The sequence below is a fragment of the Tamandua tetradactyla genome, chromosome 13, assembly GCF_023851605.1.
Source record: "Tamandua tetradactyla isolate mTamTet1 chromosome 13, mTamTet1.pri, whole genome shotgun sequence".
Classification (NCBI taxonomy): domain Eukaryota; kingdom Metazoa; phylum Chordata; class Mammalia; order Pilosa; family Myrmecophagidae; genus Tamandua; species Tamandua tetradactyla.
Genome location: NC_135339.1, coordinates 82404716 through 82428450, shown reverse-complemented (window position 1 = coordinate 82428450; position 23735 = coordinate 82404716). Strand labels below are relative to the sequence as shown.

The 23735-nt window shown below is 40.8% G+C and overlaps 1 protein-coding gene and 1 long non-coding RNA gene across 6 annotated transcripts in view; one reads left to right on the top strand and one right to left on the bottom strand.

The window, feature by feature from the left end:
* SEC23IP (SEC23 interacting protein) overlaps window positions 1–3054 on the bottom strand; it is a 54091-nt gene extending 51037 nt beyond the window's left edge. For all 5 annotated transcript variants that reach the window (XR_013161779.1, XM_077126201.1, XM_077126200.1 and 2 more), the window contains exon 1: window positions 2802–3054. Coding sequence is in view for 4 of the 5 variants with exons in the window: in XM_077126201.1 (XP_076982316.1) it covers window positions 2802–2964 (163 nt within the window). In the remaining variant the exon portion in view is untranslated. The remainder of the gene's footprint in view (window positions 1–2801) is intronic.
* Window positions 3055–3075: 21 nt separating this feature from the next.
* On the top strand, window positions 3076–9938 carry LOC143654371 (uncharacterized). Its single transcript, XR_013161783.1, has 3 exons — window positions 3076–3180; window positions 5906–6118; window positions 7279–9938. It is a non-coding gene; the product is annotated as an uncharacterized LOC143654371 (long non-coding RNA).
* The last annotated feature ends 13797 nt before the right edge of the window (window positions 9939–23735 follow it).

Here is a 23735-nt window from a genome sequence, read left to right as displayed (position 1 = left end):
ACACATACCACATTTAGACTTCAACTGTAATGAGCACTTGGATACGTGGACATTTGGGACATTCCCAACCCTGTCTCTAACCCAGACTACTCTAATATGTTTCAGATCCTTTCTTCCACATACACCTCAAACTTAAGAAGCCTAAAACTTAATCATTTTAACTTCCCCCATGAGCTAGTCTTACACATCTTCTTCAGTAGATGTCTGCCAACATCCAGCCAGACCCTCAAATCAGATACCTGAAGTCTCTCAGACTCCTCCCTCTCGCTCTCTCCAGATAAACATTCAAGAAATACTGGCAGAGTGCTAGGTGTTAGGGCTAAAAACTAAATGAGGCAGAGGGGCCTCTATGCTCACAGAGAAAGTCTGGCCTCCACTGTGCAATTAAGAGACAACAATTTTATATTCTAACATTTTCTCACATCTATTCCTTGCTCTCACACCCAATGTGGCAGACCTGGGCTAGCAGGCAATCCACTCCGCCCTGATTCTCACAACTGCCTCCAGCTAACTGGAGTAGGCTGCCTGCAGCTGGAGCAATCCAAGTCTTGTTGAAACACACCTTTACTATCACTACCTTATCTAAAATCTTTCAAAGGTTTCTGCATATCCCACAGATGAACTATAAACCCCTTAGTATGATAAATGAGGCTTTTCATGATCAAGGCCCCCATGTACCATTCAAGTCACACCCCTGTACACACTCTAGTCACACTGATCTACTTGGAGACAGAGACAGAGAGCATCCCATGACACCCACCACCAACTCTCACCAATTCTGCTGGTTTTCTCATACCTCATGACTTTTATATATGCCTGTCTCTCCAGACCCCTAATTTCTATGTATCCTACAATACTCAGTTCAAGCATCACTTCCTCTGTGAGGTCCTGAAGGCCTAAAAGACATCCTTTCCCTGGTCAGCTAGCCTGAGACCAGTAACTTAAAGCAGGCTGGCTTTTCTACCCATTATAAACTTGTATCACAATTGTTTGCACAGCTGGGTATATACATATACTTATTTACTGTGCAGTCATTGAGGGCAGGACTATCTGCTCTTCTTTGTGTCCCTGACATGTTGCATAGGGTCCAGTAAATAGAAGCTATTTAATCCATCTTGATGAATGAATGAAATTGCCTCCTACAAGTCTATTTCACTGATAGAATTAACTTGCTTCCAACGATACAGGTTCTTCTCTTGTCTCTGGCAATTCTCTAAATGGGTTTCTAACTATGAAATCTTTCTTAGAGGTAGAAAAATACTTCATTTGGAATTGTGGTTCTAAAAACTTTTAATTTACTCCCAAAAAATAAACTCTGTCTGCAAGAAACAAGAGTTTTAATACTAGCTGTTCAAGTACTTGAAAATGAAAATGTTCAGTACTGATAGTGACAAGCACAAACGGAATACCAGAAAGCACAAGTGAGAGAGCACATGGAAGAGGGAGAGCTCAAGCAAAGATGGCCATGAACTAAGGCAACATGTGTGAAGCAGAATGATATGAAAACCCCAGGCTTGGCCTAATGTATTCCTGCATCCTCCCCCAGCCATCTGGTCCTTCACCAAAGATGGCAATGCCTGACCTTTCAATCACATAATAAAAGTGTGACATACATATTCTTGACTATATTCTTTTCATTCAATCAACAATATTTATTAAGTAACTGGTCACTGCATGCCAATCACCTCTCTGAGCACTGGAGATATAACAGTGAACACAATTCAATCCCTGACCTCATGGAGCTTACATTCCAGTGTAATAAGATAAACAAATAAATACACTTAGGTGGTGATAAGCACTAAAGAAACGTAATGCAAGGTAAGGGAAATCTTCGTGTATAGCTGTCCCCAGTATGCCTCTGTTCATTTCTCCATGAAACTTTCACTAGTCCTCCAAGCAAGTATAAATTCACTGGTAGACTCAGCATTTACTGAGTATCAACATGGTAGGTACCAAACAAGATACTGGAAATTAAAAGGTAATCAAGTCATAGCTGCAAACTTCAAAAAGCCCACATTCCAAATGAGACGTTTATTTCACACTTATATAACACTATGTGACAGGCACTATTCTCAGTGATTTACAAAAATTCACCTCTCATTATAACGCTATGAGGATGTACATGTAAAGTAGTATGCCTGAGTAGGGTAAGTTATCCCTGAGGACTGGAACCCAGACAAAGTCCTAAACATTATACTATGGTTATGCCACCTAATCATTAAAAAACAATTTCCCCATAAAACAAATAAATAAATAAATAAAAATAAAGCAATCTCCCTAGACAATAATAAAGATATGAACAAAAAACTAGGGGAGCACATATGAGTGGGGGCCTAATAGAACAAGTTTCTTATAGGAAGTTATGCACTGTTTTGAAGATAAGTAATTCATTCTTTAGCACTACTTTGTAGACATTACGTGTCTGTATCCCTTCTAGGCTGTGAACTCCTAGGCGAGTGGCACTGTCTGATTTATCTGCATTCCCTGCTAACACCTAGCAGCATCGCGCCTGACACACTGTTAAGTGATAACAAAGATTTGTGGAATGCCAATGCACGAGTATCCGGCACTTTGGCCAACTCGGAACAGAGGTTCATTAGATCAAGAGAAAACCTCAGGACCTGGCCCCCGCCTCCAAGATTCCAAAGCCAACAATCCACTCAAATCTGGCCACTGATGCTCCTGGCAAGCTACCTAGAGTCAGAAAGAAATCAGAAAGAAGACCGCCTGTCTGGCCCTCGTCACCCCCACGCCCCGTGCTCGCTTCCCCGCATAAACTCGGAATCCCCTCCCCTTACTACCTCCTGGCAAGAGCAGGGAGGCCGGGGCAGCGGCAGGTTGGGTGACAGGGATGAAGGGCACATTGAAGCTGAACTCCGTAGCCGAGGAAGAGAAGAGTAAGTTAGTGCCCGATGAGGAGGTGGAGGCGACGCCACCGCCGCCGTTAGGTTTCCTCTCGGCCATGGCTGCGGCCCACCGTCCGTTACACGTCTCCGGGTAGCCGGTGAAACATCATCGGCCGGAAACCGGTCACCCTAGGGGCCAGCACATTTCCGCACTTGCGCACAAGGGCCGGAACAACTAGCGGCAGGTCAGCTGACATCCTCCCCCCCGCCAGAAATCAACATGGCGACACTTGCTTGTTCTGAAGGCTCCGGTTCCACGCCCGAGTCTTTGCACGTGAGGACGACTTAAGCGGCTAGCCAGGGATGACTGGAATCCGTGGGCCCTAGTTGGGGTAGGAAAGTGGGAGGGTGAGCATTGCTGATACTAAAACAGTGCGCGAGTGGTAAGTCATGATAGCGGGGGAGACTTTGGGCTTCCTTAAAGTACAGAGGGGGCTGTTTGGGAAAGATTTTGGAGGAACAGCGGATGCCCGCGGGAGCCGGTGGCAAATTGCTGTCAGCCCTCTGACGGTGGATAGTGAGAGAGGCAGGAAAATGTTGTGCGGGCAGTTCGCAACCAAAGCCAAGCCAAACACGCCCTTTTCGCTCTCACATCTAACCTGCCCAGGTGCCTTCTAGGCTGAACTGAACTTTGCCCTTAGTCCATAAATAAAAATGGTTTTAAAAAATTATACTTTCAAGCCATAGGGAGAAAAGTTATCTAAAAACAAAAGCCAGATAATTGAAATTTAGGGATGTGACTTTTTTTTTTTTTTTTTAAATCTTTAACAGGTTTTACTAAAGCTTGCTGGTATTTCCCACCAGTAAACGTTGTTTCCCCATTTTACAATGGGTCAGGGCGGGGCAGTAGGTGCCGTAATGTGGGCAAGGGGCAGGAACACAAATATGCTTTTGAGATTTGTTCCATAATTTTCTCCACCCTTGATTTGGCATTGTGGGTGGAAGCCCGTCTCGGGACTCAGAGATGTGGTAGACAGTGTCCAGGAGGCCCAGTGCTCACAGCACTGCCAACCCTTGCTGCCAGGAGGCTGAAGACCTACAGGCAGAAAGAGTGGCAAAGACAGAGCCTCCGTCTCCCCCAACTCAGGCCTGAAGATGCCTCTCAGGAGTCCTCTAAGTGCCCGTAAGTGCTGTGGTTCTTTGGAGCCGGTGAGAAGCTCAGCCAAATCACGAAGGCTCTAGGTCTGTCCACCTCCACTGTGACCACAATCTGGGACAAGGAGAAAATATGGGCAAGCTTCACAGGTCGCCACATTGACCTGCAGTGCTGCCTGGTGATGGAGCAGATGCTGAGCCTGTGGGTAGAAGATCAGAACCAGTGGAATATGTCCGTAAGTGTTTTGCTCATCTGGAAAAAGGTGTGCAGCCTGTTTGAGGACCTCAAGCAGGAACAGGGTGAGGGACCAAAGTCTGAGATATGTCTGCTTTGAGACACACAACAGCCTGTACAGCATCGGGCCCAGATGTGTTTGGAATACTTGTCTAAGAACACCTCATTCAGCCTATGAACCAGGACATTGTCACCACCTTCAGGGTCTTCAACCTCCTGGCAGGAAGGGTTGCAGTGCTGTGAGCATTGGGCCTCCTGGACATCTGGCGGGGCGACACCATCCTGGACACTGTCTACCACATCTCTGAGTCCTGAGAGGGGCTCCTACTCACAATGCCAAATCAAGGGTGGAGAAAGCTGTGGCACAAATCTGTCCAGGGCAACAGGGGTGCTGCTCCATCAGTGGAGACGCTCCCACAGATCTGGTAGGATATTGTGGCACTAGTACATAGTGCAGGCTTAATGGAGGTGGGAAAGGTGGCATTCTGGAGTTGCTGCAGTGCCATTTGTTGGACTTTTCCAATGAAGTTCTAATTTGATTGGAACAGGAGTGGGCAGCCAGGGAGGAAGACAAAGATAGTGTGCCTACCCCTTGCTGGTCATAGCCAGACATATGGCCAAGCCCTCACACACTTTGATGTAGGCCTGCAGATCATCTGTGACAATGAGTCCAACCTGGAGCACAGCTTCAAAGTATACCAAGGTATCAACGTAATCAGCTGCTACCAGGAGCTCTTCAAGGAGAAGAGGCCCTAAGCAGCAGGCATAAGGCCTCTAGGAGTTCTGAGGTGATAGGACGGGTCTGGGGTCCTGCCTTCTTACTTCACATGGATATCACCTTTGCTCTGACTGTTTCCAGTTTTTATATATGTTTTTTGTTTATCAGCACTAATTTATCATCTCAAGTGAACTCTCTCGAATACATGGTTTTATAAAGCCTTGATGAAATCTCAAATGTGATTTCATTTTGTCCTGGGGTTCTTTGAAGCATAGCACCCCACTTTCCTGTTGGAAGCCCTTTGGAAATCCAGGCTCACTGAACAGCTTTCCCCTGCACCATATTCCTGGCACCTGCATTCTTTACACTGAGCATTCCCTGTGCTCAGAAGTGGGACTTGCAGAGATTGGGGCTCTCTTGTCTCTTGGTGTTTCCACTCCCAGGCTCCCACTTGGTTGATGGTCCCTTGCTATTTCATTCAGCTTCAGCCCAGTATACTGGGAGAGTTGAACTCAGCTTAGCCCCCAAAGAGCCTCAGAGGTCTGGAGAGTGAGTCACGGAGGAAGGACTGCTCCAGACGCCTACCTCTCAGCCCTTTTCTCGGGGGCCCTGGATACTTCTTGCCTCTTTCCCTGACTCTCTTGCCTCAGTGAATGGTGCTTTGTCTCTATAGCTGGGCAGAGAAAGGATTTTGCCCTTGGAAGGTGTTCTAGTTTGCTAGCTGCTGGCATCCAATATACTAGGAATGGAATGGCTTTTAAAAAGGGGAATTTAATAAGTTGCTAGTTTACAGTTCTAAGGCCAAGAAAATGTCCCAATTGAAGCAAGTGTGTAAAAACGTCAAAATTAAGGCACCAGCAAGAGGTCACCCTCACTTGAGAAAGACTGAGGAAGTTCAGGGTTTCTCTCTTAACTGGAAAGGAACGTGGCAAACATGGTGATGTCTTCTAGCTTCCTCTCCGGACCTCTTGGGGCATTGTCCTTCATCTCCAAAGGTCACTGGCTGGTGAACTCTGCAATTCTCGTGTCTCTGCTGCTCTCGTCATTCTCAAGCTTTCTCCAAAATGCCTCCTCTTTTAAAGGATTCCAGTGAACTAATTAAGACCCACCTGGAATGGCTGGAGTCACATATCCCTGTGTTCAAAAGTTCATACCCACAATCGGGTGAGTCACATCTCCATGGAGATAACCTAATCAAGTTTCCATTGAATAGGGATTAAGACAAACGGTTGCTCCCACAAGATTGGCTGAGGAGTAAAACATGGTTTTCTATATAAATCCATTCAAACCAGCACAGAAGTTGAGCTCTTGCAGTGGCACACTCCTGGCTCTGCTCGCCAAGCCTCCCACAACCTGGCAAGGGGTGTCCCTTGGCCATATCTGAGTGCTAATATTCCCTCCTCTTGTCTCCTCCCCTTTCATTTCTCTCTCCATTGGTCTCTATTTGATTCCCACCAGGCCCTTTGATGGAGAGAAGTGGGTCATTGACATCAGCTATGCATCAGTGGCCTACCTCCATTTAGGAGTCCACACCTGCTAGTCAGAATGAGCCCAGTTGTGCTGGCGGGAAGGCCTGGTTGTATTTTCCGTCAATCAAAATCTTTTCTGCTCATGTATTACAGTTTCCAGGTATTACAAGCTCCTATCACCATCCCAGCTCCCAGCTGTGTCCAGAGACGACCTCTGGAGTGATGCAAATTCATAGTTTTAACCTGCTGCTCTCTAAAAAGAGTGCACATTATTCCATATGTTTCACAAGTGACAAGTACAGTGAGACAGTTAAGCAAGTGAAAAATACCAAGCTAAAAAATAGGAAGTCTTCCCTTTTGTTCATTGTTTGTATCAGTAATAAGGAAATGCTGCTTATCCCCCTGTCAGAAAGCAAGACCAGCTTTCACTATTAACAATGAGGTGCTGCATGAAGCTCATGTCAGTGTCATCATGGAGGGAAGCACATGATGCTGGTGGAACTGAAGAAGTACAGAAAGGTGTACAAAAAGTACAAAAAGGAAACCATACTCATATCTGAAGCTCTGCAAGCCTTCCTAGCAGAAGTTAGGAAGAAATGTGTTGAAGAAAGGTGTTGTGGTGTTGTGGTTTAACCTGTGGTGTTTGTGGAAACTAGCAGCCATGCCCAGTTGAGTTTATAACATGCACTCTCTGATGAGCAGTTCAAGTTCATCCCGGTCTACCAGGACCATTTGACGAAATTTGTCTAGTTGAGGTCTCTAACCAGCAGAAGTGCTGGAGAAGTGGCCAGATGTTTGTCAGACATCTTTTGTTTCATTTTGTTTCATTCGCACCCCTTGCATTCTCCATTCCAGGAACAGAGAGACTTGGCAGGTGAGGCTGTCTGTGCCCTAAAAGGCATATGGAGTGGCTTAACAACTGTGACTGGGAAGCACCTTCTCTTCCAGAGCCTGAGCAGTGTGGAGCAGGCCCACCAAACATTCAGAATATGTTGGTGATCTGGATGCAGACTGAGGGGACCAGAGCATGGCACCCAGGGACTGTACTTTGTCCAAGTGATGAAGAACAGAACTTATCATGAGGGCGTCTGGTACTCAGTATATGAGGCTGTGTTTGGCCATGACATCAAAGTGGGCCTTTATACATCCTTGCTGCCCAACAAGGTAGTCAGCCAGCTTGATATGAAGGAGGGCCTGGGAGAGCTGCTGCAGAGCTTGAGGACAAATGAGTCTGAGAACAAGAGTGACAGCACCCCTGCCCCATTGCTGGAGATGCCAGAAACGAGCCACACTGTGGCATATGCAGCACAGGCTGTCAGAAAACCTGTGCATGAATCCTGCACCACAAATGTATACCAAACGTGGGCAGAGAAACTCAGGCCTCAAGGATGATGACATAGGCTCAAGGAGAGCCTTGCTTCTCCCTCTAGGATGCTGGCCAGGGACACTTCATTGCCTTCATTCAAGAAAATGAAGTTGGGTGCAATCAAGGCTTTTCCTAGTGCTGGCATTGGAGATACCAACCAAATTTCCATCATGGTTACAGAGAGGGGGAAGGCTGGTATCAGAAACATTCTGCATATGATCCTTTCCATCAAAGGGGCAGTTTTACTGATCAGGCCACAGACTGGGAATGATTCGCCAGTTTTTCATGAGAAATCAGTTCACAGTGTGCTTAGAAGCTTCCATTTCCATCTAGGATGTTTCACCTGATGGGGTGGCCCCTCAGTGAACTTGTGAGTGTCCTAGCTCTTGCTAATGGGAAGAGACACAGGTGGTGCACACGCAAAGCCAAGTATGGATGAACAATTGTTCATGTAGGGTATTCCAGGTTCTCTGTTTCTCCAAATATCATTTGCACTTGTTCTGCATAATAAATGACAAGACACTAATGGGGTTCTGTTTAGTTTCCTCCCCTGAAAATCAGATACTCCCAGTGTGAAGTGGTGTGGAGGCCTGGAACCTGAGCTTTGTCTGGCCCTTCACCTCACCATACTTGACAACTACATAGGCTGTCTCCATGGTCAAAAGTCGAGTGACTTCAATGTGCACATATTCAATGAAGAACCACTTTTATTTGATTGTGTAGTGATTTGTTAGGTTCTATCTAGGACTCATTCTAGCAGAATGGTAAAGGGAACATCCATGGGTTAGAAGAGATAGAAGAGGTGTGTAGTCAGTGTCTGGGAGTGGGGCAATATAGGTGGTATAAATGGGAATATGGTGAAGTTGGTGCTGGCAAAGAGAGTAAGAGCCCAACTTCCTATGAACCATAGGAAGTTGCTCTGAGAAGCCTGGCCCTGCTATATGGCATCTAGCTGCCCTTTATAGAAACTCACACAGCCAGATGCTCAATGAGCAGAGCAGATGGCTTATGAGAAGAGTAAGCAGATCTTGGTCTTCAAGAATCCCTGGACTTGGACCTTGACTGTAAACTCCTACTTGAGTTCCCAGGGTTCCTCTCATACTAGGCCCCCAAACTGAAGAGATCTCTATGGAATTTCTGAAACTATTGGAAGAGTGGTGTTGTTAAACTTTTTTTTTAAACAATATGATAAGTATGTAAATGAACTTTATTGTGGTTTTAATTTATACTTTCCTGGTTATTTTCCATATGCTTATTGGCCATTTGGATTTCCTCTTAGCCCAAGTATATCTTCAAGTCTTTTGTTCATCTTCTCATTGAGTTGCAAGTCTTTTTCTCATCCATTTGTAGGAACATTTTTACATATTTTAGACACCAGCTCTTTGTGGGGTTCTGTTAGTCCTTTACATTCTGCAGCTTTTCTTTTTCATTCTCTCAGCGATGTCTCTTATTCCATGTTCATGGGGCAGATATGCCTCCATTCAAACCATCTCTGCTCCCTAGACAAGCACAAACACCTTCATTCAGCCTCTTTTTTGTCCAGAGCTTTCGTGGGATCCTCACTACAACATCAGCACCTCTCAGGGCTTCTGAATAGCCTTCCGGGATGTGAGTTTTTAAATAGCTTTCTATATCAGTCTTTAGTAATTTGACTAGTTCAATCCGAAATACATTGTGGATAGCTTGGATATAATTGTTATTTTCATATATTTAGATGTTTTGAAAGAAAAAACAACAGATAAACAGTTTTTCAGCTTCTTGGACTGTGGGGAAGGGGAGTTGAGAAGACAATCCAAAAGAAACCTTGAAATAATTAAACGTTTTTGAAATAATTAAACTTTTCCCTCCAGCTGTTCACATTTATATAGAGCTACGCTGGTTTGAAAGGATTTGTGTACCCTAGAAAAGCCGTGTTTTAATCCTTATCCTGTATTGTGGGGGGCAACCGTTTCTTTTAAACCCTATTCAGTATTGTATGTTGGAAGTTTGATTAAATTAACTCCACAAATGATGACTCGCCCAATTGTGAGTATTAACTTTTGAATAGAGAGAGATGTGTCTCCACCCATTGCATGTGGGTCTTGATTAGTTTACTGGAATTCTTTAAAAGAGGAAGCATTTTGGAGAGAGCCCTTTTTCAGAATAACAAAGTAGCCACAAGAACTACCAGAGCCTACACAGCCAGAGACCTTTGGAACTGAAGAAGGAAAACGTCCCCAGAGAGCTTCATGAAACAAGAAGCCGGGAGAGAAAGCTAGCAGATGCCATCATGTTCACCATGTGCCTTTCTAGTTGAGAGAGAAACCTGAATGTCATCAGCTTTCTTGAATCAAGGTATCTTTACGTGATTGGACATTTCTATAGTGTTGGTATATGTTCTAGTTTGCTAGCTGCTGGAATGCAATATACCAGAAACGGGATGGCTTTTAACAAGAGAAATTTAATGAGTTGCTAGTTTACAGTTCTAAAGCTGAGAAAATGCCCCAATTAAAACAAGTCTATAGAAATGTCCAATCAAAGGCATCCAGGGAAAGATACCTTGGTTCAAGAGGGCCGATGAAGTTCAGGGTTTCTCTCTCAAGTGAGAAGGCACATGGCGAGCACAGTCAGGGCTTCTCTCTCAGCTGGAAGGGTACATGGCGAATACGGCATCATCTGCTAGCTTCCTCTCCTGGCTTCCAGTTTCATGAAGCTCCCCGGGAGGCGTTTTCCTTCTTCATCTCCAAAGGTCGCTGGCTGGTGGACTATCTGCTTTGTAGTGCTGCAGCATTCTCTGCTCTCTCTGAATCTCCTTCTCTAAAGTATTTCCTCTTTTATAGGACTCGAATAAACCAATCAAGATCCACCCAAATGGGTGGAGACATGTCATCCCCTAATCCAGTTTAACAACCATTCTTGATTAAATCACACCATCCAGGGAGATGATCTCATTACAGTTTCAAACATACAGTATTGAATAGAGATTATTCTACCTTTATGAAATGGGATTTATATTAAAACATGGCTTTTCTTAGGGAGCATGCTTCCTTTCAAACCAGCACACTATAGTTGGGACATTTTCATGGAGTTAGAACTGTGGACTTGCAACTTAATAAATTCCCCTTTTAAAAATCTGTTCCATTTCTGGTATATTGCATTCTGGCGGTTAGCAAACTAGAACAAGAGTCTAAGTGGTTAATTCCGTCTGGGTGGGCCAAGCAGTGGACTGAACACCAGGGGTACAATGATGAATAAGACAGATACGGAGCTATAGTCTAGTGGGGAAGACAGACAGCTTAACACATAATAGCAAAAAAATAAAGTGTGATGTGTGTTACAATCCAAAATTTCCCAAAGAATGTTACATGGAATACTGACATCATCAGGGGAGAGAGGAGTAACGCTTCCGTGGGGAGAGGTAGCAAATATTTTGAACAATCAGACCATCAACAGAGGACTTACCTAATCTGGGAAGACATGAAAAACTTCAATAAAGAAGAAAAGTTAAAATCAAGACCTGAAAGATAATGAGTAGAAGTTAATTGGAAAAACTTGGGGGAGGTTTAGAGGAAGGGTAAGAGATCGTTTCAGACAAAGTACAATATGTGGGAACTCCCAGAAATGGTGCATTTTGGTGTTAAGAGAAACAGAGGTACAGTATTACTGTAGCCCAGTAACAAGAGGGAGAAAACTGGGAGATGTGGATGAGAAGTAGACAGAGGCCTGATGGCAAAGGGTCTTACAGGTTAAAAGCAATAAGGAATCAATAAAGAGTTTAAAAGAGGATAGAGAAAGAATAAGATTTTCTCTGTACAAGTTTCTTTCTGACGTCAGTGTAGCAAAATGAATAAGAAAAGAGCAAGCCAAAAAGAGGAAGAAGCAAACCTGGAAGAAAGGAATGGTTGGTAAGCTGTTGCTGAAGACTAGATGAGCTATGATGGCAGCACAAATTAGAGGGGTTGTAGTAGGAATGAAAAGAAATAGTAATTTCTGGAGTGAGGTGCCAGATGGAACACATGCATCTTCATTTGTTTCCTCCTGAAACTGTTGAAAACAGAAGTGGGATTTTTATTTTTAATCACAAACTCAAGGATGACGAAAATGGGAGACGAGTCAACAGCAAGAAGATTTTTGCAAAAAAGATGCGCAAGTAGTAGATGATTTAGCAATCCAGCAGTGAGGAAAATCCAAAGGCAACTTGATTTACATCACATTACAAAACAAAAGAATTATAATTTGATGCATCAGACACCTCTAGAAGTGGCAGTGAAGACTGAAAGAGAATTCCTTATAATTAGGAAGATGGGTTGAAAGTCTGTTTAAGATGTAGTTAGGTCCCTCTCCCTCACTCTGAGTAACTGGACTAGTGAACATTCCACTTGTAGGAAAAAGACCATAGGTTGTTTTCACCCTCTGGAGAGGGTAAAACAGAAGGAAAATTAAGCAAATACATACATATTGAAAAATGAAATAATTGCATCCTCAAACCCCAGACAGATTTCCCCACTCCGTTTCAAGAACATTAGCAGCCTGGTTTTCACCCTCTAGGCACGAAACCAAAAGACTCTTATTTGGGAAATGGGAATGAAAGATCTAGACATAACTGAAATCAGAGTTCCCCAGTAAGAATGGCCCAGCCAGATCACCCCCTAATTAAGCTTATCTTTATATGTTCTGAGCCCCAATTACCTTTTCAGTCCCTAAACGTTAAATAAGAGGAAACAACCAAGAATCATCACATACCTGAGACTTTAAAAATGAAAGATAGAGACCAAAAGAAGAAAAAAGGAACAGGAAATGGCAATTTAGAAGAAACAACCCATGTAGGAATTTAAAAGGGAGGGGCAGGGGTTAAAAAAACTATAAATCATATCCTCTGAGGGATAAAAGGATTTGCAAACAAGAAGCATAATCAGGATGCTATTAAAGAAAAAATATCTAGGGTACTAAAAAGATAAAACTCAGTGGAAGAATTGGAAAATAAATAGGAAATTTTGCAAAAACACAAATGGATAAAAACTAAGAGAAAAAGTAAGAGAATTAGAGTACCGGGCAAAGAAATCTAATATCTGAATAATAATCCTTCTAAGAATAAAGAACAGAGAAGATGCAGGTGTGGTAGTTAGGTTCGGGTATCAACTTGGCCAGGTGAAGGTGCCTAGTTTTATTGCTATGGACATGAGCCAATGGCACGTGAAGCTCATCTGTTGCTAATTACATCTGCAGTCAGCTAGGAGGAGTGCCTGCTGCAATGAATGATGTTTGATTTAATTGACTAAAGCTTAAATGAGAGAGTGCAATGTAGCACAGCCTAAGCAGCTCAGCATACCTCATCTCAGCACTCGTAGCTCAGCCCAGGCCTTTGGAGATGCAGAAAGGAATCACCCCAGGGAAAGTTGTTGGAACCCAGAGACTTGGAGAGAAGGCCAGCAGAGATCACCCCACCCCGTACCTTCCCATGTAAGAAAATCTCAGTTCAAAGTTAGCTGCCTTTCCTCTGAAGAACTATACGTTTTTAACTAAATAAATCACTTTTTATTAAAGCCAATCCATCTCTGGTGTGTTGCATTCTGGCAGCTAGCAAACTAGGACAGCAGTGGAGGAAATCATCAAAGAAAAAGAAGACTTTTTTTAATTCCCAGAAAAAAAGGACATGAGTTTTCTAGATTGACAGGGTTGAGTAGCCAGCACAGAAAATAGACACATACCAGAGCACTGGAGACAAAGAGAAGATCCTTAAAGTTTCTGAAAGAATAAGAACACTTCAAACACAAATTCAGCTCACAAAATATTAACCTCTCAAAATCACTTTCTAAAAAAAAAACAAAAAAAAGCAATTAGAGAAGTTCTCCACCAAAATAAATAAGCTAAGAAGAGATAGGATACAGGAAACATGAGATCCCATTCAGGACAATGGGTAACACAAGCTGTTTAAAGAGAGCCAAATATATGAGGCCTCAAACAAAATAGAAGTTCATTTCTCATTAACAAAAGTAAATGTTGGTGGCTGATTTTCCCGTCTTCAGCAAAGTGTTTCCAGTCTGCTTGGCTATTGCTGTCCACGCCAGCAGGAAGGGGTCAGAGCATTTCAGGACAAACACTTCATCCTAACACATGAGGCAGAAGTTGCACACATCACTTCTGTTAACATCCAATAAGTGAGAACTTAGACAAAAGTCACTCTCAGGTACAAGAGGTAGGAAAGGCAGTCCCCATCTGGGTAGTCACATTATAACTGAGAAATTAAGAATTAACAAATGATTATGATTACTGAATCATATGTTTTCCTTTCTATATTGTAGAATAGGCAGAAGTTGATACCTGAAATTACCGACAGTCAACTAGTCTCAGCACTGTTCATACTTTTGTAAAGGTTATTCTAGCCCAGTCTCACCTTTGTTTATACTTACTATTGTAATGGTTATAACAGCACAGTCTCAGCCCTGTTTACAGTTACTATTGTAATGGATATTATAGACTAATTTCAACCTTGTGTATACCTACTGTTGTAAGGGTAACAACTCCATCCTTGCCTTGTTTGAATCCTTAAAAACTCTGAACTCTTTAGACTCAAGGAAGCAGGAGATAGATTTTTTAAAATTTATTTATTAATTAAAAGATTAAGAAACCAAACGTCACTTAGTTGCATATTCATCATTTCTTAGAACATTTGCATTAATTCAGAAAAAGAAATAAAATGAACATAGGAAAGAAAAAAAAAAGATTATACCTACCATACCCCTTACCCCTCGCTTTCATTGATCACTAGCATTTCAAACTAAATTTATTTTAACATTTTGTTCCCTCTATTATTTATTTTTATTCCATATGTTCTACTCCTTTGTTGACAAGGTAGATAAAAGGAGCATCAAACACAAGGTTTTCACAATCACACAGTCACATTGTGACATTGTATCATTATTCAATCATCCTCAAGAAACATGGCTACTGGAACACAGCTCTACATTTTCAGGCAGTTCCCTCCAGCCTCTCCATTACATCTTGATTAACAAGATGATATCTACTTGATGCATAAGAATAACCTCCAGGATAACCTCTCGACTCTGTTTGGAATCTCTCAGCCATTGACACTTTGTCTCATTTCCCTCTTCCCCCTTTTGGTCGAGAAGGTTTTCTCAATCCCTTGATGCTGAGTCTCAGCGCATTCCAGGATCTCTGTCCCACTTTGTCAGGAAGGTCCACACCCCTGGGAGTCATGTCCCATGTAGAGAGGGGGATGGTGGTGAGACTGCTCGTTGTGTTGGCTGGAGAGAGAGGTCACATCTGAGCAACAAAAGAGGCTCTCTTGGGGGTGACTCTTAGGCCTAAATTCTAAGTAGACTTGACCTATGCTTTGTGGGGTTAAGTTTCATATGAACAAACTCCAAGACTGGGGGCTCAGCCTACAGCTTTGGTTGTCCACACTGCTTGTGAGAATATCAAGAATTCAACTTGGGGAAGTTGAATTTCTCCCCGTTCTCACCATTCCCCGAAGGGGGCTTTGCAACTACTTTTTCACTCACTGATCGAATCACTCTGGGATTCATTGGGGCATCACTCTGGACAAACCAACAAAATCTCATGTCCTACCTGAGATTCCAAGTACTTATGGTGTTCAATCAAACTATCTACATAAGTTATATTAGGAAACGCACTAGTCAAAATATAAATTTTGAAACAAACATTTTTTGCTTTAGTCTCACCCATAAGGGGACATTTTAAAATATTAGTTACCATCTGTTTTCAGCACCCTGCAATAATGACATTCCTTTGTTCTTCTTCATGCAAAAACTATTTTAAAATTTGTACATTGTACATTTAGTCACTATTATTATACACTCTAGGCATTCCTAGATTATACCATCTCAATCTTTAACATCTATCTTTCTTTCTGATTTCATTTATGTCCCCAGCCCTCCTCCCCCTGTCATTCTCACATGCAGCTTCATTCAGTGTTTTAACATAATTGTGTTACAGTTAGGTAGTATTGTGCTGTCCATTTCTGAGTTTTTGTATCCAGTCCTGTTGCACAGTCTGTATCCCTTCAGCTCCAATTACCCAATATCTTACCCTATTTCCAACGAAATATTCCAAGTTTATTCACTAATGTCAGTTCATGTCAGTGAGACCATACAGTATTTATCCTTTAGTTTTTGGCTAGTCTCACTCAGCATAATGTTCTCAAGGTCCATCCATGTTGTTACATACTTCATAAGTTTATTCTGTCTTAAAGCTGCATAATATTCCATCGTATGTATATACCACAGTTTGTTTAGCCACTCACCTGTTGATGGATATTTTGGCTGTTTTCATCTCCTTGCAATTGTAAATAATGCTGCTATAAACATTGGTGTGCAAATGTCCATTTGTGTCTTTGCCCTTATGTCCTCTGAGTAGATACCTAGCAATGGTATTGCCGGGTCACATGGCAATTCTATATTCAGCTTTTTGAGGAACCACCAAACTGTCTTCCACAGCGGTTGCACCATTTGACATTCCCACCAACAGTGAATAAGTGTGCCTCTTTCTCCACATCCTCTCCAGCACTTGTCATTTTCTGTTTTGTTGATAATGGCCATTCTGGTGGGTGTGAGATGATATCTCATTGTGGTTTTGTTTTGCATTTCTCTAATGGCCAGGACGTTGAACATCTCTTCATGTGCCTTTTGGCCATTTGTATTTCCTCTCCTGAGAAGTGTCTGTTCAAGTCTTTTTCCCATTTTGTAATTGGATTGACTGTCTTTTTGTTGTTGAGTTGAACAATCTCTTTATAAATTCTGGATACTAGACCTTTATCTGATATGTCATTTCCAAATATTGTCTCCCATTGTGTAGGCTGTCTTTTTACTTTCTTGATGAAGTTCTTCGATGCAGAAAAGTGTTTAATTTTGAGGAGTTCCCATTTCTTTCTTTCTTTCTTCAGTGCTCTTGCTTTGGGTGTAAGGTCTATAAAACCACCTCCAATTTATAAGATTTATAAGATATTTCCCTACATTTTCCTCTAACTGTTTTATGGTCTTAGACCTAATGTTTAGATCTTTGATCCATTTTGAGTTAACTTTTGTATAGGGTGTGAGATGCGGGTCCTCTCATTCTTTTGCATATGGATATCCAGTTCTCTAGGCACCATTTATTGAAGAGACTGTTCTGTCCCAGGTGAGTTGGCTTGACTGCCTTATCAAAGACCAAATGTCCATAGATGAGAGGGTCTATATCTGAACACTCTATTCGATTCCATTGGTCAATATATCTATCTTTATGCCAGTACCATGCTGTTTTGACCACTGTGGCTTCATAATATGCTTTAAAGTCAGGCAGTGTGAGACCTCCGGCTTCATTTTTTTTCCTCAAGATACTTTTCGCAATTCGGGGCACCCTGCCCTTCCAGATAAATTTGCTTATTGGTTTTTCTATTTCTGAAAAGTAAGTTGTTGGGATTTTGATTGGTATTGCATTGAATCTGTAAATCAATTTAGGTAGAACTGACATCTTAACTATATTTAGTCTTCCAACCCATGAACACGGTATGCCCTTCCATCTATTTAGGTCTTCTGTGATTTCTTTGAACAGTTTTTTGTAGTTTTCTTTGTATAGGTCTTTTGTCTCTTTAGTTAAATTTACTCCTAAGTATTTTATTCTTTTAGTTGCAATTGTAAATGGAATTTGTTTCTTGATTTCCCCCTCAGATTGTTCATTACTACTGTATAGAAACACTACAGATTTTTGAATGTTGATCTTGTAATCTGCCACTTTACTGTACTCGTTTATTAGCTCTAGTAGTTTTGCTGTGGATTTTTCAGGGTTTTCTGCATATAGTATCATATCATTTGCAAACAGTGATAGTTTTACTTCTTCCTTTAGGAGATAGATTTTTGGGCTGATAGGCCGTCTGATCTCCTGCTTCATGGGTAGCATTTAACTCTCTTTAAAACCCCAGTGTCATTGATTGGCTGTTAATAAGCACATTGCACAGAGAAACCTTGTTTTTGTTTGGTGTCAGCATCCTAACCACAATTCTGTAACTGGAGGAAGAAAAGATTTGGGGGCAGGGCGGCTGTAGTCTTTCTGGCCACAAAATACCTGTTTGTTCTCAAATATGGAACATACCCACTCCCTTCCCAAGAGGGATAACCAGCTGCTTCCAGCTTAAAATTCCAGGATGCACCTTAGCCTTTTCCATTGTCTACATGTGGCTCTTCATGGTCTAGTAAGCTATGGCTGCAAGAGGCTCAAGGAAGAGTAGTGGAGCAGGATCCAGATAACTACATTCAAGACTCCCACTGGGAAAAGGGATGCAGAGAAAACATAGCAATCACTGGTCCACAGAAATAATTGAATCTTGCTAGGGGCAAATTGCAAATGCCCTTGACCTCAGCAGTAGAGAATCTTTATGGTCAGTCTGGCTGCCTCTGGTTCAGTTCTCTGGGAATAACAGCCCAGTCTATGGTCCTCAGAGGCCCTTGCTTTGCCCTCTGAGGGGTCTTCCTTTGTCCATGATCTTCCATGGCCACATATGAAGTGGCTCTGGGAAACATATCCTCTTTGGAGGCTGTATAGCTTTAGCAGTTTACTTCCTGTTGGTAACAAGTTTAGGACTGGCGACTTGCTTTAATGATGGAATAGTTGTTGGCTTTTTCAGAGCAGGCCCCTGGTATTTGATATCTAGTCAGTTCCATGCCTGAACCCTGCTCTTTTTCTCTCAGCCTAATGAGGGTTAACTTGAGGCCATCTGAAACAGTAGGCTTAGGTCAGACATCAACATCCTTTTGTGTGTGTTATGGGGGGTGGGTGTTAAAAACATTTTATTATGAAAAATTTAAACATACACAAAAGCAGACAGAATAGCAGAATGGAGGGAAAATAGCTACAAATTATATTGAAACCCAGCGAATAGAATGATAAAAGGAAACTGTTTTAACCACTAACTTCCTGCCTTCTGTAATGAAGTACTAGCTCATTTAAGTAGTTGTGTGATTCTGTTCAAAGTGTTGTCTGAGACTTTCTCATCAGCAGTGATTAATATCCACCCTCCTGGTAAGAAACACATTTTACATTGTGAGCCATAACTGATGGGTAACCATGACTGAAGTTTCAGGGGTAATAGTTACTATTTGTAGTCAACTCTGATTATTCCTTTCTTCATTTTTCAGTATATATTCAAAAGATTATATAAAAGAGGTGGAATAACATTTGTTCAGAAGACTGGAATATAGAAAGGAAACAAATATCCCCTTTGCCTTAAATTCTCCATTCCTTCTTTCTGAAATCTCACTAAAATTCATCAGGAAATATAGTTTCTCTTCTGCTGGAATATAGGAGATAGCCCATAAACCTACTGTTGAAGTAAATAGTTTATTATAAAGTAACATTTGAGCAGTTTCATTGCAATTTTGTGAATAGGAATACTTAGGCACATATAATTTAGATTATATCAACTGTCCATGATCAAAATTGAATAAATTGGCTGCAGGGCTTCTGTCCCAGGGTAACACCTTGTCCACTCAGTAGTCTGCTCTGACTCTTCTAGTGCAGCAAGGTGATTATGGCCTTTTACAATCCAGATGGCTCAGAGTCCTAAAATCTAGACAATTGCATGTACCCTTTGCTTAAGCCTTGGGCAAATTTATATGAACTTCCATTCATCTCTGGATAAAGAAGAAGAAAGAAAAAGGAGGATAAATTTGGATATGTCTAGGTTTGGTAATTAGAATTATTTTTTATCTACTACTTTTTTTTTTAAGTGATAAACACAAAACGGCTAATCCAAATAGCAATGACTAAGTGGTTTCCGAAGAAGGAGCCCAGGTCTGATGTTGCTTTATTTCTAACTAAAGAAGGGAAAACAAAACAAAACAAAACCCAACCCAAATCCAAACCTTATAATTCAACCCAATTTGTCACTACCCTCTGATTAGAGCATTTAAAAAAAAACAGATAGGGAGCTGAGATCTGCATTGAGATAAGGTGGTTAGCATAGATCAAATGGAATTATACATATGTCAAATTGAGTGACAGAATGTGGAGAAGTGGTGCCTCCCATATATCCAGGTACTTTATGCATGAGCACATGTGCTGAAGGCAGATACTCTAATAGGCTAGCCACTCAAAGACTAAAAAACCATGGAAATTAATGGAAGGCAGTCTATAATGGTTAGAGTGTTCTGATATGATCTAAGACCACCACATTTCTCCTGATTAGCAATATTATTGTAATTTTTTAATAAGTCTGCCTAGCCTTGCCTAGGCTACTAAATTATCTTTAAAACTTTCATCTGACATCTCAGAGAGGTTGGCATTATACTTTAAAGTACTCTCTACCCATATACATGAACTTCATGATTAGGTATAGAAAGTTTCACAAAACCTATTAGGAAGAAAAATATTTACAATCCCCCCTAACAATTCCATCTAGGATCTTTGGGGATACATTAGAGTCTAGTAATGTTAATAGCTGTGGAGCCCCAAAAAGAATACTGAGTTGGTGTTGAGGTGAAATGATATTGGGGAGGGGAGAGGATGAGGAGGAATAATATTTACTTGCTAAGTAAGATGGAAAAGTCATGCAGTGGTTATTTTTCTGGAAGGGTGAACTACAATATAAGAGGGTGGCTGAAGACCATATTAATCTCATACATTTCTTTGGAAAGACACTCTGACATTATCTTTCATAATGAAGACGATCTTGGATAATCCAGGCCAGAAAATGAATCAGAGAGTTAAACTCCATGTTGGGAAAGTTCTATGCACCTTAACATGGGGCTTCCTTACTTGATGTATTCACTAAAGTTCAAAACTCTAGAGTTATAAAAGTCCTCCTCATTTACCTTCACTTGTCTTAATTACTCACATATTTGATAACAGTCAAATTACCTTTTAGCTAGGGTGATTCTATACTCTAATCCAGTGGTCAGGAGTAGGGTGAGGCAAGTATACTAAGTACTCATCTTGGGTATAAAATTCAAGGGGTACCCAAAAACTCAGTAATCAAGATAAACAACTCAACTTCCCTCACCCTGGTTCCATCTCTGTTGAATCCTGTCTTTATTTAAAACGTTGATATATTGTTCATCATGGATTATTTGCATTGATTTTGTTTTTTAAAAATATTGCATTGATACTATTTATCTTGATTACTGAGTTTGTTTTTTTTTTTTTTATGGTGGGAGAGTGCTCTCTTAAATGTTGTACCTAGAAGCAAGTGCCCCACTCATGTCACAGTAGTTCTGGACACGTAAACCCATTCCAATAACTATTTAACTTCATATGCAGAAAAATACAACATATCTAGCCCAGAGTTTCTCAGTGTTAGCACAATTAACATTTTGGACCGTATAATTCTTTTTTTTTCTTTTTTCCACAGTGGTAGTCACACGCCACACAATCCATCCAAAGCGTACAATCAGTGGCTCTTGGAACGATCAAGAGTTGTGCATTCATCACCACAATTGGTTTAAGGACATTCTCATTGAGCCAAAAATAAAAATTCCATACCTCTTCTACCTCCATTATTGACCCTTAGTATTGGTGTGATACCTTTGTTACAAATGATAAAAGAATATTACAATATTACTGTTAATTATAGTCCATAGTCTGCATTAATTGTACTTTTCTCATATACACCCCTATTTATTAATACTTTATATTGTGACATACATTTGTTCAAGTAAGGACATTCTTGTATCTATACACAGTTATTGTCCACAATGTTCACTATGCTATACAGTCCATGTTTTATCTTCTGTCTTTCCTTCTAGTGACATACACGACCCTAAACTATCCCCTTTCAACCACAATCACACCCATAATTCAGTGCTGTTAATTACACTCACAGTAATGTGCTACCATCACCTCTATCAATTTTCAAACATTTACAATCAAATTAGCTCTTCATTTTCTGCTTCATTCTATCTTTTGGTAACCTATACTTAAGATTTTTTTTGTAATAAAAATTATACTTTATTTGAGATATTTAAATTATAATGATTTTAAAATGTCATGAAAAATTAGGTTCAGAATTAAGAGTTACAGTTAAAATTTTTGTTTGTCCTCCCTATATATATCCAAAAATCAAGACCAATGATTTCTAGTACTGCTATGACATAGTTGTAGCCCTGACACTTTAATGTATTCAACAATAGGATTAATAGTAACTATGTCAACACTGGCAACTCACATTTGTTGAGTACTAACTATGTACCAGGCACCATGCTACACACATTTAATTTTCCCAGAAACCTCATGGGTTTGGCTCTGAAGTCTGTTCTTATTTTACAGATGAGGAAAACTTGGACCCAGGATTCAGACCTACACAGGCTAACTCTTGAGCGTGTGCTCTTAATCATTGTTATATTCCTTTCTCACTTTTTTTTTTTACTTTTTTTATTGTATAATATAACATATATACAAAGCAAAGAAAGAAAAAAGCAATAGTTTTCAAAGCACTCTTCAACAAGTAGTTATAGGACAGATCTCAGAGTTTGTCATGGCTACCATACTATCATTTCAGATTTTTCCTTCTAGCTGCTCCAGAACATTGGAGGCTAGAAGGAATATATATATTTTTATTATCACTTTTTTTCTTTTCTGTGAAAAATAACATATACAAAAAAGCAATACATTTCAAAACACAGCACAACCATTAGTTGTAGAACAAATTTCAGAGTTTGGTATAGGTTACAATTACACAATTTTAGGTTTTTACTTCTACTTGCTCTTAGATACTAGAGACTAGTGGTGCAAGACCCAGGTTCAATTCCTGGAGCCTACCCATGCCAAAATAAAAGGTATTAAGATACTACAGACTAAATGAAATATCAATATAATGATTCAGCAATCATACTCATTTGTTAAACCCTAATTTCTCTGTATAATCGCCTTTGATCTTTCTCCCACTCTTTAGGGTATTTGGGCTATGCCCGTCCTAGCATATTGAAAGCGGGTAGGGAGATGGAACTAGCTGATGTTCAGGAAAGGCTGGGCTCTCTAGGTTTCAGGACTTACCTGGTCCAGCGACCCATCTGGGCGTTGTAGGTTTCTGGAAAGTTACTTAGTGCATGGAAACTTTGTGGAATCTTATATATTTCCCTAGGTGTTCTTTAGGATTGGCTGGGATGGTTTTGGTTGGGATTTGGCAAGTTATGAAGGATAGCAATGTCTAACTAAAGCTTGCATAAGAGTGACCTCCAGAGTAGCCTCTCAAACATTTGAACTCTCTCAGCCACATCTGTACATCTGTTACACTTCTTTTCCCCCTTTTGGTCAGGATGGCATTGTTAATCCCATGGTACCTATACTTTAGATTTTAACTCCAAGAGTTTGCTCATTATAATTAGTTCATATTAGTGAGATCATACAATATTTGTAGTTTTGTGTTTGGCTTATTTCACTTAACATAATGTCCTCGAGGTTCACCCATGTTGTTGCATGCATCAGGTACATTCCTTCTTACAAGACAGCTACATCCTTTCTCTGACCTTTACCACAGGGCTGGATTCTTCTTTTATCCCTAAAATATTAATGGAACTTTGAAAAAGGCTTTGAAATACAAGTCTGACCTCTTATGGTTTGAATACTGAATTGAGTGATTTAGTGCTGTCCAATCCAATACACACTAGCCACATATGGCTACTGAACAGTAGAAATATGACTAGTCTGAATTAAGATGTGCTGTAAGTATAAAATACACAGCGGATTTTGAGAAAAAAAAAAGTAAAATATCCCAGTATACTTTTATATTGATTATTTGTTCAAAGGCTGTTCGGATATGTTAGGTTAAATATATAATTTATATTACTGTTTCTCTTTTTTAAATGTGACTACAAATTGTTTTTTTAATTAAAGATTTCCAAGAACCCTAGAATTCACCTGAAGCCTTCCCTTATTTCATGATAGAACTTTCCACTCCCCTGCTTGTCTCTAAATCTATACCAAGTACAAGGGGCTATAGAAAGCTCCAAACCAGTTGACA